Source organism: Drosophila kikkawai, chromosome 3R (genome assembly GCF_030179895.1).
Source record: "Drosophila kikkawai strain 14028-0561.14 chromosome 3R, DkikHiC1v2, whole genome shotgun sequence".
Classification (NCBI taxonomy): Eukaryota; Metazoa; Arthropoda; class Insecta; order Diptera; family Drosophilidae; genus Drosophila; species Drosophila kikkawai.
The window spans coordinates 10,702,934-10,721,394 of record NC_091731.1 but is presented as its reverse complement, the minus strand read 5'-3'; the positions used below and the strand labels follow the sequence as shown (position 1 = coordinate 10,721,394).

The window sequence follows — 18,461 nt, the reverse complement described above, 5'->3', positions numbered from 1 at the left end:
AAATACGTGCTTGGTTAAAAAAAAAAAACGTGGTTAGTTTAAAAAAAAAGGAAGAATGGAAGCTGAACAAAAGGAATCTGCAGAGATACTTTCTCAACGTACCGTAAGTATATGGTATATGTACATATGTACATATGTATGTATAATTCCCCCTGTGGGGTGTGCACTGTGGGGCGAACAACCACTTTTTGTGGCATTAATTAAGAACTTTAAGGCGCCTTAATATTTTTAAGTTCTTTTTTTTTTTTTGAATCAAGTTCAATATAAAAAATGAAAAATTTTTACAGAAAATTCTTCTTTTAAGGATTACAAATTTTTGTTTAGGGATAATTTTTTATTTCTTTTTGCTGGGTTTAGACCATTCCATTTGAATAATTTTAAGTTGAATAATTTTAGTTGCTTCACTCGACTAGTCCTAATCTCTATTTAATCAAAAACCTTCATAAGATATCCGCAGTTAGGGTACCCTATAAGCCCGATCGTATGTCCAGATCGGGCAGAAACATGTCGTCATAGGCGACATTCTGGAACACCCTGTTAAGCAAGGTGGTAAAGGCTGTTGTGAACGATTTAATCAGGCCTGGTTGTAACTCATTCCAGAACTCCAGCCAATTCTCGTTAAATATCTGGTTCACAGCTATAGTCACGTCCATGTTTTCCTTGTACAGGTCTTCGAGCCAGATAATCCAGCTGGTAATGGAAGAATTTACTAAAGAAGTGTATACTCTTTCCCCTTCCGCAGTTTACTCACCGATCTAAATCGATTTTTGGCACCAGACTGTAGACCTTCAGGTAGCGCTTGTTATTCCGGTACTCCTCAATCACTTTAATGGTCAGGGTGAGGCTGAAGTTCTGGAAATCAGACTGCAACCTGCCGGTGGTGTTGATTGCGAACAGCAGAAACCTGCCCACCTGATCGTAGGTGGCTTCATGCAGGAGTCGCGGTAAATGGGCCTTCAGAACGATCTGCTTCTGATTGGGCTGCCGCAGGAAGCCCTCCACGTGGGTAACAGTGGCGTTGTTAAAGCCCCGGTGCACATTGTCCCGCATCCGGAAGTTCAACCAGATGGGTCCCCGTTGCGGCGAGTCCAGAATACTGGTGTCTGGAAAACGGTACGTATCTAGGCGCGGGAGTCCGATCTGCGGAATGCCCTGAGGGTAGCGCTTGATCAGCGCATTAATGGAGCTAAGAATGCATTCGGAATCTCCAAAGCGGCACTTATCCACGTCAGCAGCTGGAAGTTTAGGGTGCGGTAAACGATGGATCTAAGTGGAACTGAAGGCCTACCCTACGCACGTAGGTCTGCTCCGGAGCCTACATCGGGTATGTAGGCATAGAGGCACAGCCAGGTCAGCACATACAACTGCTTCATTTCGCTGATGGGTTTCAACTGACTTCAAAGACACAAGCACTCTAGTCACGATACAATTAATAAGACGCCACCACCACTACCAGGAACCTGCTCTAGCGAAGCTTTCCAACAATAAGCCTTAGGTTAATCGACTAGCATATATGCAAGTTGATGCTAATCAAGCGATGCAACCGGTTTACGGCAATACTAATCTTTGTCCTTATATGTCTCCAATAAAAGTGCAATGCAACCGTCTATTCCGATTTCAATCATTTACTTCAGACTCTTTGTACACCGGCAAGAACATGTCGTCGTAGGAGACCTTGTGAAAGACGTCCTCGAAAATGTCTCGAAAGACGCTGGCGAAAATTTTAAGGTTCGTGGGCTCCAGTTCGTTCCAAAACTCCACCCAGTGCAGATTGAAGACTTGGTTAATGGCTATCGTCAGATCCGTGTTCGATTCGAAGAAGTTGTCCAGCCAGAACACCCACCTGGAAAGCGATCTCTGTCAGCCGGGTAGAGGGGAGGCTATTGCACGTATAACTCACCGATCCATGTTGACGAACGGAGTCATCTCGTAGATCTTCAGATAGCGCTTGTTGTTCCGATACTCCATGATCACCTTCAGTTTGAGGACGAAGCGAAAGTTCTGGAAGTCCGAGAATGACTCGCCCGTCGAGTTAAGCTCTATGATCCAAACTCTTCCCTGAGAGAAGTAGCTTCCCTTGTGGATGAGACTGGGTATGCGGCCATGAATCTCTATCAGGCTGGAGGTGGGATTCTCGTCAAAGCCACTAACCTTCGTGATGGTCGTGTTCTCAAAGCCGTAGTTCACCTGATTGAACAGATCGAAATCCAGCCAGAAGGCGCCAACCTTCTCGTCGTTCCAAAATTTTGAGTTCCTTATGTCCACCACATCTATTGGCTTCAATCCCAACGCAGGTATGCCCCTGGGAAATTTTTTTATCACCGCATTGATGGACTCCACAATGCATTCAGATTCCCCAAAGCGACACTTTTTGATATCCTTGGCTGTGCGTAAGAATCGAAATAAATCTCAGTAAACTGTGGAATCTAAAGAGGAGTGGAGTCCTCGTTACCTACGTAATATCTGACCCTGGAGTGCTACGAAGAACTGCAGGCACAGCAGACTGATGAATATGTCACGCATTCCTATATGGTTAGTCTCTGCAACTAGTATTCCAAGTGCACCTCCAGTACCTCCAGCCGTCTGTTCACATTTAAAAACGCGAGGTGGAAAAACAACTGGGACCTGGCTATGCGATCGGCTGGCTCTAGAACCGGTTCCAAGCTCCACTCGTTCCATTTGCATTCTCAACTTGAAGTGCTCGGAAATCTTCAATGAAAATTGCCAGGTCAATATAAAAAATTATTATTTGCAATTTTATTCACATCCGAATTCCTTTTGTATTCTTTATTATATTTATTTAGAAACTGATATAATACTCTTATTTTGATATAAAAAAATTACTGTCAGGAACTAGACACAGATCGTCGTATGGCATCTTTAATAAATGAGTTGAAACACTTTCAAAAATTTCTAAAATATACGGCTAAAATTCGTTCCTAAGCTTCATCCAGTTTTTGTTTATAACCTAATGAACCTAAAGTTCTAAAAATCCGGAACCAATTCTCCTTTAGAATTTATCTCAAAGATCAGGAATTTGCCATTTACCACATACTTCCCCTTATGCACTAAACAGGAAATCTTTCCGTGAATCTCCACTAAGGATGCGGTTGGGTCCCTGTTAAATCCCCTCAACTGTGTGGTCGTTGTATTTTTAAAGCCGTAATTCACCTGATCGTACATTTGGAACTTGAAATGCACGCCGCTTAACTCTGCGTTGTTCCCTATTTCGTTGTTCTTGATGTCCACAACATCGATGGGCTTCATACCCAGACCTGGCAAGCCACTCGGGAAGCCCTTGATGATTTGATTAATGTTCTGGATTATACACTTTGAATAAAAAGCGAACTTTGGTTTGACTCGAAATTTCTATTGACGGCTCAGCCAGAGCCTCGCTCAGTCGATCAGCTCTAGGATCGTTATGAAAATGGCAAACATTCTGCTTTGGTAGATGTGGAGCTGAGATCAGTAAATTGGCTATTAAATGCATTACAGTTCAGACATTACTCGCATATAGTATCTTTCCCAGTTTTCTAAGGCCAACAAACCAGGCAGGAATGTGCTAATGTCAACAACCAGTTTTCATAATAGTTGTTATATATTCTCCATCACGAGATGGTGAGTTTTCCAACCGATCGATTGTGGTGTATATACTTTAGTAATTTTATTTACATTATTTTATTTCTAACTACAACTAGCGACTATAATTCTTTGCTTAATTCTAGGCTGACTCAATCTGCGATTCTGCTAGGAACAAATCATCGTAGGCCACGTTGTCAAAGAGATCATCGATCATACTGCGGAAGACCGTTTCGAATAGACGCAGGATGCCCGGCTCCAGTTCGTTCCAGAACTCTACCCAGTTTCGGTTAAACAGATTGTTGATCGCTATGGTCAGATCAAAGTTATCCGGAAAAAAGTTGTCTAGCCACATAATCCAGCTTTAAAGAGAAAGAATTATTAGTATTATATATTTCCTTAGTTATTTTTTAAGATCTGTTGGAATTAAGTGCATCTTTTATGTGAATTTATCATGATAACTCACCGGTCCAGCCTGATGTTTGGAACTAACTCGTAGATTTTCAAATAACGCTTGTTGTTCCTGTACTCAAGGCGCACTTTCAGCGTAATGTCGAACTGGAAGTTCAAGAAATCCGACTCGGATGTACCGTGCGAATTGATGTCCACGAACCAGAGCATCCGGCCCTTGGCCAAATAATCGCCCTTGTAGATCAGACGCGGGATTTTGCCATGAATCTCGATCTTGGTGGCGGTGGGATCCCTGTCGAAGCCGCGGATCTCAGTGATCGTGGTGTTCTCGAAGCCATAGTTGATCTGATTCAGCAGCTCGAAGAAGTACCAGGCCCCGCCCACCTGGGAATCGTTGACGAGCAGCCAGTCCCGCACGGGCAACACGTCGAAGGGTTTGATATTGAGCTCAGGAATCCCCTTCGGATACTTTTTCAGTAGGTCATTGGCCGTCGCCGTCAGGCACGGGCCATCGCCGTACTTGCACTTCTTTAGGTCGGCCGCTATAGAAGAGAGCGTTGGTTAAGCGGTGGGATAGAGTAAAGGATATGGCGGTGGGATCACTCACGGAAGCTCTGACAATAAACTCCGGCATACAGCTGCAAGCTGACCAGCAGGTAAGCTATGTAATGCATCTCAAACAGGGATTAATCCTATACTGCGCTCAAGCTCTCAGCAATCCGATGCACTTGCATAGCCGATGGCGACTACTCGGCCAGCAAAACAGCTCCGCAGTTACGGCGTAACATTTATAAGGAAATCCAACACAGGTGCCATTATCATAACGTGTTCTATATGGGGCCTGCATGCTATATATGCTCACTGAGGAAAATGGTTATTTATATCCAGAGACAAAGTACCTTCAAGTGGCAGCCAGAATAATATTGGACTCTGAATTACATTTGTATTACTACTTAATAATTGAACACTTAAATTCTTGTAGGTTTTTCTACATAATAGGACTTCCTTAAAATTGTTTCCAGTGCCGCGTTAAATAATAAACCGATTGACATTAGCATTACGCGATTAATCTAGTCGCTCTACATGAGAGTTGATCCGAAAAGCTTCTGCTCTTGAGAGCTTTGGTGGCAGCATTGTTTATCTCTATTAGCAGTTGGAAGATTTCTCAGAAAACCCAAAGACTAGAATAAAGTCGGATGCTGTTCGGGATCCAAGGTACATTACTGTTTACAACCGACCAGGTGAGCGCTAGTACTACCAGATATTTATTACTTAAAGTGTTTTATTGCCACTAACACTATTTTGAAATTGAATTATTACTTTTATAGTTAGAAGCTTTAACTTGTAAAGCTTTTACTCAAGTAGAGTTTAATTGAGTTGACTTTAGGATTTAGAAATATAAGTAATAAACTCAAAATCTATAAGCATTTTAAGAAAATGTATTTATTGGGAAAACCATATCAAATTGTTCAAAGATATACTCCCCAATTTAAAGACTGGGAATCAGAATCCCAAACTTCAATAAAATAATGAGCAGAGTCCTATTTATTTATTAAAACAATTAAATTCGTATAAATTCAACTATATATTTCACTAATTAGTTTAAACATTCCATTGATTCTATTTGAATTATTTACTATTTAAAGTGAAAAAAAACGATGAACCACAATCATCACCTTTCGATTTACTAGAAAAGAAATAAATGGTTAATGTATGCCTTTATATTTGAGATACTATACATCAATGACTACTCCCTATAGCTCCCTATAGAAATCGTCATACGGCAGCTTGTCAGCCACACGCTTTAGAATCGTTTCGACCAGTCGATCCACCGTCGAGATTATACCCTTTCGGAGGGCGTGCCAAATTTCCAGCCACTTAGTATTGGCCACGATATTCATGGCATCACTCAATTCCGGGTTATTGAAGAGATTCTCAAAGTTCAGATGCATGCTGTCGGGGAGGAGGGAATCCAGATAGTACCTAGTATTAGTTAGTAGAAGGCAAACCTTACCCTTGCAGGTCCAGCAAACACTTGACCTTGGCAATCTCGATATAGCGTTTGCCATCCTTTCGGAGCTGCTCCAGGGCCCTAACCTTGCAGCGAAAGCGGCCCTCCTTGACCACCACCTGAGCCTGGCCCTTTCCCTGAATGGGCATGTTAAGGAGGCTGCCGTGCATCTCGTAGTCTCCCTCGAGTTTCAGCAACGGAACCCATGCACTCAGCTCCAGTACTCGCGGCAGCTCGCCGTCGAATCCCTTTGCCTCCATCACGGTTGCGCCCTCGAGCCCCCTTACTGTTAGGTTGCGGAATTTCAGATCCAAGGTGGCCGGACTATTCGGTTCTATCCGACTAACGACGACATTCTCGAATCTGATGGCGTCCAGGGCTTGCAGGCCGATAGAGGGCAGACCCTTGGGATAAAGTCGCAAGAGGCGGGTCACAGTCTCCGCAATGCAGATGGAGTCGCCAGCTTCGCATTTCTCGATTTCAGGAGCTAAGAATTACTTGGGTATTACACACGAATTACACCAGCAATGCACTTTCACTCACGCAACTGTCCCAAAACGAACGATATCCACAGAAAGCTAATAGCTGTGATTAACCTCATTTCCATTCGATTTCGGTGCCAGGTAATTAATGGATGCGCCTGCGACTTACTGTTCGCTTTTATAGGCCACTAAATGTCCGCTAAGTGCATATGCAAATGCCACTAATAGTCACTTGAGTGAGAATAGATATATTAGATATCGAAGCGGCCAACGGGCCACACCTGAGATCTAACACGCTATTGACAGAGCGCCTCAATGAACGATTTAGGCGATAATTTCACTTTCAGTATCTGACTAATCGGCCAGTTAGCTGGCGGATTAATTACACCCAGTAATTAACCAATGAAGCTGACGTAATGACGTGAAATCCCGCCCCCTGGGCTGGGTTCAACTCCCGCTATATGCTCACCGGTACAAATCAATCAAGCCGATGGTGATTTTCCTAATAGTTTATTACAAATTTAGTTTTAGCGATTTTTGTACACAACAATTTTTAAAATATTTAAATTTATGTAGCTAGCTAGGAGAATGACGAACTCCTCTGGACCATTCGTTTTCTGTAAAAAGTGCGGTTTTAATGAGGGAGCTCTTAAGTAGGACACTACAAAATAAATACGAATTAATTAAAAGGGCTAAATTTAAAAGAACACTTGATACTTGATAGATAACCCATCATTTGCAGGCTTAATAAAGAGACGCCGAATGGTGCAGTTTTTACAGACAGATTTACATACGATTAGACGACAATTGATGTGGTTCGATTCACGCTCAGTTAATTTCACAGCCTTATTTTTAATAGACTTTATAATTATATACTTGCTTTAGTTAAAAGTGCATTCATTATTGCAAATTTCGACTCATCTCATGGACCTCTCTGTCTCTCTGCGCTCTATGTTGTAAGTAGTGTTGTTTCCCGTTTTTGGTATGCATTAAAATTAGAATTTTGATATTGTTTTACACTGATCCCGGGTCCTCCTGGAGGAACCCCTTAAAAGAAAGTATACCCGAAGCAACAACGAACGCCAATCCCGCCTCCCCCGCCGGCCAAGTCGCCAAGCTGGTTGAACTCGACCTGGCCCGGGAAGCCTTGCCACATCGTGTCCGTTGTCGAGTGGTTTGTTTCGACGGCGGCATCCACGGAGCCAATCCGAATGCCACCGCTAGCTGAATACCACGTGCTGCCCCCCATCCGCCTCCACCAGGTTGCTGCTGGGGCAGCCGAGCTCATTGTTGTTGCTGTTGGTGAAACAAACCTCCTCACTGCCATCGGAATCAGTGCAGCACAGTAATGGCTACGCATCCTCGCCTTCCATCACGTCCGCCTCGTGGTCGCCACTGGTGGCAATCCTGCAAGGTAGACGATGTGACATTGTTATAAATGAGCGATGATTGATGGAGTAACGTTTGAGTGAGGATTGAGTGTGGGTGATTGTGTTTAGAGTGCGACTCTCTAGTTAGAATTTTATTAAATTAGAAAAGGGGAAATTTAGTTTAAGAAAAAGGAGATTTACATTTTTATTTAGATAGAATGAAGTTTGAAACATAATTATTTGATTCTGAAAATTATAGGTGCTGGTTGAGCTTTCACTAGTCAAACAAATAATATCATAAGCCACATAACACTAAATTCTTATGGTAGAATGCTTCATAATATACAAAAGGAGATTTACATTTTTATTCAGAGGATAGAATAAAGTTTAATGGATAATTATTTGATTTTGGATTATATACTTAGTGATTGAGCTTTAACTAGTCTTATAATAACTTAATAAACAAATTATATCATAAACTACATAAAACAAAATTCTTGGGGTGGCATGCTTCTTAATTTCAAACAAAAAGCTATCCTAAGAGTTTTCATGCTTTAATAAAAAACATTAAATTGGTAAGGACGTGAAGAAGACGTGAAGAGGTTCGTGTTTATAAAAAAAAAAAACAGTATATATATATTTTTTGAGCGAAAACCAAATCAGGAAAACAATATAATTACAGGATCAGGTTTCTTATTATTAGTATTGCATTCATGAGAAATGAAAGTGAACTTTTCCAAATTGTTCTTTGTTCAGTTATTTATTTCTTGTTATTTGTGTTCATTTGTATTTATTTGTGCTCAATTACTCAATTTTGCCATCTTGCTCATTTTTGGTGACTTTTAGTTTTTCTAGCTACTCTTTAATAAAAACAATACGATTTATTATTATTTGTATTAAAACGAATCAATACTTGTTTGGCTGTCCTAAGTGTTCTGTTTATCAACAGTGAAAAAGTCAGCAATATGAGTATGTAATTTATAAAAAAAAAAAAAAAAACAAGTAAACATGTCCAGTGACACGAGCAGTATTTACAACACTTTTAAGTAGCTCTTTATTATAAATAGTATTTTAATTGGCCCACCCCTTATCTTAAAAACTAACTAAATTAGTAAAATAAACTCTATATACATTAAAATTCCAACTTTAATTTACACATAAAGCCAAAAACATACATTTTCGACTGCTCATAAAACGCCAAAACAATAACCACACGAAAACAAACAATGTTAAAAGCATACAAAGAAGAAACCACCAACAAAAAGAACATTAAAAACCAATTTTTCATTTATTGTTGTCTGAAAAGGAAAGGGAAAAGTTTTGAGAAATTCATTTATTTCTAGAGGCAATAAATACGACTACGTAGTAACATCTAGCAAGTACATCATGATCTATATTAATATTTTAATATCAACAATGTGTGTTCAGAAGGGGGTAGGTAGTACGTACAATCAGTTTAATAAATAAGTTACGAGGGTAAGGTACAAACACTAATGGGGAAATACTTATTGAACAGGATTATTTGGGACTTTGGGTTCTTTACAAAATTTACAGAAGGTTAAAAGCAAATTTATTCATTTAAAATCGATTAAAGCAGGCTGAAGAGCGGTGAGGAGACTTAGGACTACCTTAATTGGCTTCGTTGGGTGAGATTCTGATTTGGATTCTGCATAGAGGATATTGTGTTTCCATTATCGTTTAGCGTCAGCTCGCTATACGCAAGATATGTAATCAGGATCCGATCCAGAATTGGTGTGGCGGTAGCAGTAGTTGACGGTGAAGGATCCCCAAACAAAGAGAGAAAATCAGTTTTTTTTCACCAGCAGCAAAGTTTTTGGGACGTGGCGCATTTTCGAAGGAGTTAGAATCAAAAATGGATTTTAGATTGGGAATCTATTAGTTATTTTGTAGGTCATGGCACGCGTTCTCTAATCGATAGACATTTTGGCAAATCAATTAGGTTCTTTTTCGTTTTTCCTCGGTTTATGTTGCATTGAAATTTTGCATATTATGCGCAATTCTTCAGAAATCAATTTGGAATAAATTCGTACGGATTCGATTCGGAAATTATTTTCAATTTGTTTGTATCAATCAATGCCAAAGAAAATCCATTTCCACATAAATAGAATATACAATTTGGTTGTCGCGTCGTGCACGTGTGTGGGTGTTTTCAATTTTAAATAGTTGTTTTTTTTTTTGTGGTTTTTCGTTTTGTACATTTCAATTAGCCACAAATGAACGGAAAACATCAATCAATCCAGTAGGGTTGTATAAGACACCGAGTATAAGAGTGGTGGGTGGTGTATAACAGTGTACAGATACAGAAAGAGAGAGAGGAGGAGACAGTGGTAAAACACACAGACACACATATGGAATACAGGGTTGCCAAGTACATATAATAAAAGAAAAATGTAATGATAGAAAATAATTTGAGTATTAGCCACGCTGCAATTTTTTTAAAACAATTTTAGTGGGTTTTAGGAGGTGATGATAAATGAGCCACGTCCAAAGTGCCTTGTGAAGCCCAAATACCAACCAATACAAAGAATACCTTGCGAAATCATTAAGAATAAGCTTAAAGTGTTCTTAAAACGATATATGATCTTAAAACTAATTTATTGTTTGGAAACTCCTTAAGTTGGGCCTAGTCCTTTCGGCCAATCGCAGTCAAGTCCAAATACCAATTAACAATAAATTGAAAGACTTTTCTTGAGTAGTACTTAGTGGTAAATGCAACTTTATTTAACATGCTAAGCGCCAGAAGCCTTATGAGTATAGATAATACCCGTTGCCCGATAGAGCAATCAGTGGTGACTTACCAGGAGCACGCTTAATACCTATAGGAGCCCATCGTTGATGGGTAAATGCTTTATATGTATGTACAAACGTATGTGGTTCCCCTAGAGTCGTGCCTTACAAATTCTAAGGGTTGCGGAGAGCCCTACTAGGTACTTGTTAGTGGTGTTAAGCGTGATTTAGTGTTAATATCACAAGAGGGGGGTGTGTGTGTGTAGGGGGGGGGGAGTCTGGCCTGAATGAGTCACCGAGTTGGATGATTCAGTTGGGCACTTTCTCCGAGACGGTATCGAGACCTTTCACCGTGTTAGTAGCTGACTCGCCTACAACTAAGGTTACATCACTGTGAAGAATCGAGAGAAGAGAGCATAGCAAGATACGGTTTGGGTGTTTAGTTTCGGTTCAGAGATCGTAACCAGATGTGGATTAGTCGGCATAGAGGTTGATAGCTTACAGATGGGTGGAGGAGTAGGAGAAATTAAAAGAGTAACAGCCGAATCGGTTGAGAAAAACAGTGCAGGTAAGAACGGAATCACAAGCTAAAGGTTGGAGGTTAGAGTAGATAGGTAGCTGCTAAGCCACCAAGGAAGGAGATACAGATCGAGAGAGTGTTTGTGCATTGGTGTTTAAGTGTGGTGGGTGGCAATGTGGTGGGGTTGCATGAATCCATTCGGTTGACATACCTGGCATACGTCGAGTTGGCGTTCTTTATCGAAAAGCTGTTCTGGCTTGGCAACACGAAGCGCTGCACCCACTGTAAATAGAGAATACCTTGAGTACCAGTTGACGGAGTCCCCAAAGCCCCAGAGTGCCCAAGAACCCTATGCGGTTTCAGTCACGTAAAATGATAAAGTCAGCCCATTGATGGCGGTATCAGCGATGCTTTGAAAAATGTCAAAGAGTGCGGACTAATTTGTGATTTACTAAGCCCGCCTGATAAGTGTCCCGGCCACAACTCACCCGACTGTTCATCAGACGCTGATTGCCCATGCAGGCGGCCATGTGTATCACAAGGTATAGGTTAAACAGTATGTACAATATGGCGAATATACCTGTAAAATTAAGGGGAAAAACTCTCATAAGAAAGGGCGTATGTATTGATAAATGTGCGCTACTCACAGACTAGAGCCAGCAGGCCGCCTTCTATATTCATGTTCTCCACCTGCACGACCACAAAGTACAGATTAACGCCGATCACCACAATGGTTAGCAGTATGGAAACGATTTTGTTGCCCCTGCAAGTAGAAACAATTAAAAACTGTCCAGAATATTCATCCTTATAGACTCACAATCCATTGACAAACTCGCCCATGATGGCGGCACACGAGGTAAAGGCGATGGTGGGAATGGCAGCGAACGGCAGCTGAAGCGACATCACTGCATTCAGGATGTCATTCATGTTGGTCAGGTCCTCCATCTTGCTGAACATCGCCAGGCAGAAGGTGGGAATGATGGCTATGCAGCGCGTGACCAGAACGCGACACCAGCGCGGCCACTGTAGGTTGAGAAATCCCTCCATGGAGAACTGGCCCGCATAGGTGCCCGTCATGGTAGAGCTCTGGCCGGCGGCCAAAATGCCGACGCCCCATATGTACATGGCCACGGCGCCAAAGGTGCAACCCAAGAAGAGTCCACCCTTATACAGATCCGCATCGATGAGGGCCGTTCCATTCTGACTGTCCACAAACGAGGTCACAGCATCCTCGTACATAGATTTGTTGACGCAAACGTCAATCTGACGAGAGCATGAGATTCTAATCATGATCTGAGTCTCAATCAAGCGATCCTTTTACTTACCACATCCTGGTTCGTTTTGCCATACATGCCGTGGGCGAACACCGCCACCACAAACAGGTTGATTATGAAGGACACGAACAGGGCTACCGAGGCCTCTATAAAGAAGTAGAAATTCGCCTCGCTCACTTTCTTTGGCTGGCGGCGATCAATGTCGCGGGACTGCCAATGAAAAATTGCCATTATTAAGTATTATGTCTTAATTAAATAAATAAATTCTTATCACCTTGACCAAGGCCGAATGCAGATACAGATTGTGGGGCATAATGACAGCACCGACCACTCCCACCGCCTGCAGCAAGACATTTGAGTTGCAGTCGGAGCACCAGGGCACAAACATTCCCTCGAGAACTTCTCCTTGGTTGGGGGCAGACACAATGTACTGAAAAGGAACAAAGCAAGGACCGTAATCATTATAAGTTATATTATACACATTTTTCTTTTTTGTATTTTTCTTTTATCTTAAAAGATAATCAGACATGAGTAAAAAAAAAAAATAAAACTTTAAAAATAAAAATAAATTTAGCAAAAAAAAAATTTATTTTGTTAAATCAAAATTAAACTCAACTGTAAATCACGGGTTTCATATAAGACTTTTCACCAATATTATTTTACTTTCTTGTATAAAATCCGTAATGATACTAATTTATTTGTTACAAAAAATTATATTAAAAAATATTAATCATTAAAAAAAATCCCATTCGAGTAGTAAACAAATTTCACAATTAATTATTTATTTGTAATTGTAGAAAATAAAGAGAAAAAACCCCAAAATGAGCGTCGAAGAAAAAATCCCCACGAATATCTGAACAATTCAACATTAAATAACCACCCACTTGATAAGGTCTGTATTGTTTATCCCACATGGAATTGTGTGCCATTTCCGGCAGCATCAACGGCAGATGAAGTGCCCCACCGAATGTGCAAGTGCAGCTTATCTAATCATCTGCGTCTCCTCCTCCGACAGACAGCTCATGAACAATTACTTATATCTGGGTTGTAAACAAAACTTGGCTCACGTAGATTTACGAGTAAAAAATATAAAAAATGATTTCGTTTTAGCTATCATTACTTTACTTTATCGAGAGACGCCCCTGCAAAAGGGTAATTACACTATTTTTAGCCTGTGTCGAAGCGGAAAAAACGCAATTGAAAAAGCTTACTGATATATTCATCGCACTTTACGACACAGTTGTTTAAACAATTTGTATTTGTCCTCACGTCTGGATAAAATTCATTCTGTCTTAATGCCTCTTAGCAAGGGGGATTTTTCGGGGATTACTTATTAAGCAAGCAACCAATAAATAATAGGGGAATTTTTTTTGGGTGCGATCTCTGGGCTTACCTCATAGCCGAAGGAAACAGCCATAATTGTGATGAGGGAACCGAATAGGAACTCCAGCTTGCGTAGACCGTATTTGTCAAGAAACAGGAACGTGAACGTGTCGACAATGGTAATCAACACGCCGCCCCACAAAGGCACTCTGCAAAAACAGACAATAGACATGAGAGTGAGGTGTATCCAGAGCCTGTCTACTGTTGTGCTTACACTTTATTTGACAGCAGGTAAATGGCAATGGCCGTGCCAATGACCTCCTGCATATCGGAGCCAATGATGGCTATCTCAATCATGATCCACAGGATCCATCGGGGTAGCCTCTTGTACTGCCTGTAGCACATCTCGGCGAGATGCAGCCCCGTGACAACGCCTAGCCTGCAATAGAAATTGTATTTACATTTCTGGGACAGGGATAGGCGCTCTGCACTCACCTTGCAGCCAAGCGTTGCATGAGGAGGCCCAAGACGGTGGCCCAGAGCAAGACCCACAAGATCTTGTACTTGGCGGCGGCGCCTGACTGAAGATCGGATTCTATGTTGCCGGGATCCAGATATGCGATGGACATGAGAAAACCGGGTCCCGTGAAGGCCCACAGCTTGCGAAAGCTGAAACCCACCTGCGAATCAAAATATAATAATTGAGATCTAACATATATATACATATTTATATTTAGTTATGCTCACATTTGTGCTATCATCGTCGGGTATCAGGACCTTCTCATCACTGAAGTAGGCCTGCTTGGCGGCGGGTTTCAGATAAGTCGTCTCGTTAAGTATCTGCTGGTGGTGCAGGTGGTTTCTGCGCTGACTACCGCCTGTTGATCCACTGGCGGATCCACCTGGGCCATCGCCACCACCACCCCCGCCGACACCCGGATCCGTGTTGTTGTGGTAGGCCTCATTCGAAGACATTCTGCAAGAGAGATCACAAGTTCAAGATGATCCGGTTAGGTCACATGCTCTTATTTTGGTCCAGTGCCCGCCACAGACTGATCTTAGTTAATGGGTGTTGTTTGTTCTCTGATTGTTTCACCTGCCGTCCGCTTATAATTCTCACAATTTCCATTTAATTGAGCCTGTGCTTGTGATTTCATCCCAATTAGCATTATCATAATGCAGACAGCAAACAAACGAACGAAATTTGCGCTGTATAAATGCCGATTTCTGCACCATAAAATGTTGTTGGGCAATTTAAGAGCCAAGTGTTCTATTTCGTATTCAGACAGTTTCATCATCGCCCTAAAACCGAAGGCAAAGTAGCACGTTTTGTGTTTTTCCGGAACGTGCGTGGCAAAAAAGTAAACAATAATTAAATAACAACTATATGTATGTACTTTGAGAGCCACTAAAAATTGATAACGAACTTTGTACATATTTACATATATTATTGGATTATAAGTACACGATGATGAGGAAATAAAACAAAGCCTAATGAATCACCCAGCCAGTTATTGAAATTCCTTTATCCAGTTCACCAAAGTGATCTTTGGAATATTGAGCAACCATTTAGATATCGCTTGTTAAAAACAACAAAATTGCGAGACTATTGACCTGTGTATAAATATGCATTTTTGGGACTCTGCTTTGTGAATGATAAAACGCGATTACAAGTGCCTGAGCAGCGGAGGCGGATAGCTCTCCAAAACATATGTATTGTTCGAGGCACCGCAAAGAGGTTCACCTTGACAAAACGCTGCTGGCCCACTGATGCTACATATATCTCTGCTGTATGGCTTTCCACATCGCTTCATTGATGGCGGACAAAGAAAAAGAGTATTCATTGAATATGCACACAGAACTACAGAAATATTATAAATTGGGATTACATGTAGGGTTTCTTGTTAGCGGGGATCCCTAGGTCAAGAGATCGAAATTAACTCAGATCTGGCTGTTAATTCAAGCTATTTGTACTGTTTTTGTGTAGCTCGTAAGTTGGCCAAATCAATGCGCTTTAAATGGAGCTCTAGTCGCGTCTTTTAAGGCAAAGTGGAATGAATCGACGTAATCTAGTACTTGTTTGAATATAAAGAGTGTGTGCTGTCGCAGCATACATATTCTGTTAGGTGTTTACCCAGTTGGACGGCAATCCCCATCCAGAACATATACCGATAACCGTAAATATATCAGCTACGTGTTCGGCGAGCGGAAAGCTCCATTTGGGCCTACTTTTTTTAAACAATTTTGATTGTTCCAATCAGACACCATATATTTTGATAATTGTAGGGCAGACAAATCCGCCATAATTTCAGGGCCATTGCCAATTGAGTGAGAAAATTAAATGCCGTCGTGGTTAACTGTTGGCTTTGTCCACGTCCACGGTCGCGAATTGTGTTTATTTCGGGAAAATATTTATTTAAAAACTGCGTAGCATTATGCGCAGTCAGCAAAGAATGCATAAAAAAAGAAATACAATTTAATTTGTAGCTGGCGGAGCGAAACACTTGACAACAAAACCGAAAATATTTTTCTAACAAAGATAACAGTAATTCAAAAACAGAAGAGCAATAATTATTCCACTTATCAGCTGGCACAAACACACTCACATCGCAAATAGATTGTTAATTTTTGCCTTAGGCCACTTGTACGAACAGCGCTTAATAAACAGTAAATATTCGCCTTCTTAGTTAAAATTAATTGTGTTTTCTGTGCAATAAACTGAAGTCCCCCGTACTTTCGTCTGGGAAACTAGCCCATTAAATTAAGGGATTTACAAGTGCGAGACGCTTATCAACAAACAATTGTTTTTCGCTAAGAACAATACATATTGTATATTTTCCCACTCTCTTTCTGACACCGGCAGCAACAACAATTTGGACAATGCCCCACGTTTTGTTATTGGCACACACCTGCGTGCGCATGCACACACACTCACACACGAAATGCTGGCGGAGATGTAAATTATTGGATAACTTGGGTTAGCACAACTAATTGATTGCAGTTCCGAGTGGCTAAAATCGGAGCACGCGGCTTTATTATATCACACGGAGCTGCTTATAAATGCATTTTCCGAAACTTTTCCCCGCCCGAGAACCAATTGACGAATTCGATGACGTTGGACGGGAAACAAAAGCGAAGTAAGCGATTCGACTGGGAGGCCAGCGCGACTGCTTCGACTGCCAATTGTTCACTTAGTTAAAGGCAATTGACGAGACGAGACGACCGCACCAGCAATTTGTGCTCTGTCGCGAGCGCTGCTCTTTTGTTTATTAATTTTTCTCGCAATATTGTGATTCCTGCCAGCTGCTTTCTTTCGCTTTCGCACGCACACTCACTCGCACGCTCACGCACGCACACTTGGCCGCTTTCGGGCGATGTGGCAGCCCCGCAGCTCTCCTCTTTGTTGTGAAAACTGGTGGCAACACTTGGGATTTTCGACAATTTCTTTGGCGCTGCACTTGTCGTTTGCCGTTTTCGCGGGTGTCTGGAGTTTCAAGTACCTTATCGGCTCCAAGTGTACTTTACTCTAAGCCAACAGACGCTGCGCGATCGGAGCTGAGTGACTGCAGCGTTTGGTCGTAGCCGCTATTTATTCCAATTACCGCTCTCTCCGGCGCTCGCACTGATAGCAGAGGCAGAGCGGGAGAGAGCGCGTGGGAGAGAAAGAGACGGCGTTTAGAAGGGGGATTTTTTGATAGTGCCCGAAAATTCTTTGAGTGGCCAAAAAGACCGCCACGGATTTAAAATTGACATTTGAAATACCGGTTTGTCAAACGGCCTCGTCAATTTCTCCCTCTTTCTTGCTCTCCCTATGTATCTTTCTCTGTTATCACTAACCACAAGTTACCGTTAGTAGTTGCAAGTCGCTCGTGTGTGTGGGTGTGCAAGTTAGTACTAGTTTTATTCTCGTTTGACGGACAGTCATAAGTTAACACTCCCCACGTTGTTTCCAACACGCAAACTTTATCGTAATACCTGCACCAAATTAAATACAAATATAAATCAACTTTATCGGCCACTAGTCTGCGTTTGTCTGACACTCCTTCCGATTGCCATCTGACGCCGCATAATCGTGATAAGATTTATCAATTGCCCGATTCTTTTCGGCTGTCGCACAAATTTACAACATGGATGTTCTCGCTTTAGTTCTTTAGGTGATTAATCAGCAGAATGCAAAGTCTTTTTTCTTTGTAGCAAGCAAATGCGTACCATAGTACATACATGTTGTATGATTCACTCTATATGTAAGTTTGGATTCATGCAACTTGTAATGTATTTCCTGATTTGGCAAGCGGGTGATAAGAAATACATTCTTTTCACCAAGGCATTGTCTTACCCCGCATTATATGCACCCAACCTAGGACAAAGAGAACCTTTTATGTAAGATCATATCGTGTTCTTATCACTTTCTTCTGTTAGAGGGAATACTCTTGCAGAGGTTTTTGTGAGACATTTTCGAACGTATAACTCAATTATCGAACTAAACTGAAAAACTATGCTTATTACCGCTAACTTGTCGGCAGTTTTTTTTCTACTTCAATGAACATCACTGCCAACTAGTTTCTGTATTTAAGTTTTTGAAATAGAAACACGATTTTATGCTCGATTGCTTAATTTTACCCTTCAAATCTAGTTAAAAATGGTCAATTGATCAAAAGTTTCCAACGGAAATGTGGTAACTAAAAAGCTTTTTAACTATTTTTGTATTGTTTTTCAGCAAAATAAAAATTGGATGCATAAAAT

The 18,461-nt window shown here is 41.3% G+C and overlaps 5 protein-coding genes and 1 long non-coding RNA gene across 8 annotated transcripts; 1 reads left to right on the top strand and 5 right to left on the bottom strand.

Annotated features, from left to right (window-relative positions):
* Window positions 1-333: 333 nt before the first annotated feature.
* Window positions 334-1,521, bottom strand: LOC108084823 (protein takeout). The gene is made up of 3 exons (XM_017181186.3): window positions 1,298-1,521; window positions 752-1,235; window positions 334-690 (listed from the first exon to the last, which is right to left on the bottom strand). The coding sequence occupies exons 1-3, from the start codon at window positions 1,371-1,373 to the stop codon at window positions 468-470; spliced, it is 783 nt and encodes a 260-aa protein (XP_017036675.1). The 5' UTR covers window positions 1,374-1,521; the 3' UTR covers window positions 334-467.
* An 88-nt stretch (window positions 1,522-1,609) lies between these two features.
* Window positions 1,610-3,325, bottom strand: LOC108084822 (protein takeout). Its single transcript, XM_017181184.3, has 4 exons — window positions 3,182-3,325; window positions 2,457-2,709; window positions 1,901-2,384; window positions 1,610-1,843 (listed from the first exon to the last, which is right to left on the bottom strand). The coding sequence occupies exons 2-4, from the start codon at window positions 2,683-2,685 to the stop codon at window positions 1,618-1,620; spliced, it is 939 nt and encodes a 312-aa protein (XP_017036673.2). The 5' UTR covers window positions 2,686-2,709; window positions 3,182-3,325; the 3' UTR covers window positions 1,610-1,617.
* Window positions 3,326-3,649: 324 nt separating this feature from the next.
* Window positions 3,650-4,936, bottom strand: LOC108084827 (protein takeout). The gene is made up of 3 exons (XM_017181189.3): window positions 4,598-4,936; window positions 4,046-4,532; window positions 3,650-3,941 (listed from the first exon to the last, which is right to left on the bottom strand). Exons 1-3 carry the CDS (start codon window positions 4,662-4,664, stop codon window positions 3,722-3,724), a joined length of 774 nt encoding a protein of 257 aa, XP_017036678.1. The 5' UTR covers window positions 4,665-4,936; the 3' UTR covers window positions 3,650-3,721.
* Window positions 4,937-5,517: 581 nt separating this feature from the next.
* Window positions 5,518-6,680, bottom strand: Jhbp15 (Juvenile hormone binding protein 15). The gene is made up of 3 exons (XM_017181187.2): window positions 6,545-6,680; window positions 6,005-6,488; window positions 5,518-5,943 (listed from the first exon to the last, which is right to left on the bottom strand). The coding sequence occupies exons 1-3, from the start codon at window positions 6,606-6,608 to the stop codon at window positions 5,745-5,747; spliced, it is 747 nt and encodes a 248-aa protein (XP_017036676.1). The 5' UTR covers window positions 6,609-6,680; the 3' UTR covers window positions 5,518-5,744.
* Window positions 6,681-6,977: 297 nt separating this feature from the next.
* On the bottom strand, window positions 6,978-17,039 carry Mvl (solute carrier family member malvolio). 3 transcript variants are annotated; one of them, XM_017181254.3, is made up of 12 exons: window positions 16,654-17,039; window positions 14,466-14,694; window positions 14,214-14,398; window positions 13,993-14,157; window positions 13,789-13,927; window positions 12,670-12,825; window positions 12,447-12,605; window positions 11,939-12,384; window positions 11,769-11,884; window positions 11,610-11,701; window positions 11,333-11,403; window positions 6,978-7,890 (listed from the first exon to the last, which is right to left on the bottom strand). In XM_017181254.3, the coding sequence occupies exons 2-12, from the start codon at window positions 14,691-14,693 to the stop codon at window positions 7,836-7,838; spliced, it is 1,812 nt and encodes a 603-aa protein (XP_017036743.1). In that variant the 5' UTR covers window position 14,694; window positions 16,654-17,039; the 3' UTR covers window positions 6,978-7,835. The 3 variants fall into 3 exon arrangements, with proteins under 3 accessions (XP_017036743.1, XP_017036740.1, XP_017036742.1); XM_017181251.3 differs by lacking the exon at window positions 6,978-7,890 and adding an exon at window positions 9,227-9,565; XM_017181253.3 differs by lacking the exon at window positions 6,978-7,890 and adding an exon at window positions 10,558-10,992.
* On the top strand, window positions 10,984-13,504 carry LOC138928879 (uncharacterized). The gene is made up of 2 exons (XR_011445283.1): window positions 10,984-11,169; window positions 13,193-13,504. It is a non-coding gene; the product is annotated as an uncharacterized lncRNA (long non-coding RNA).
* Window positions 17,040-18,461: the final 1,422 nt, after the last annotated feature.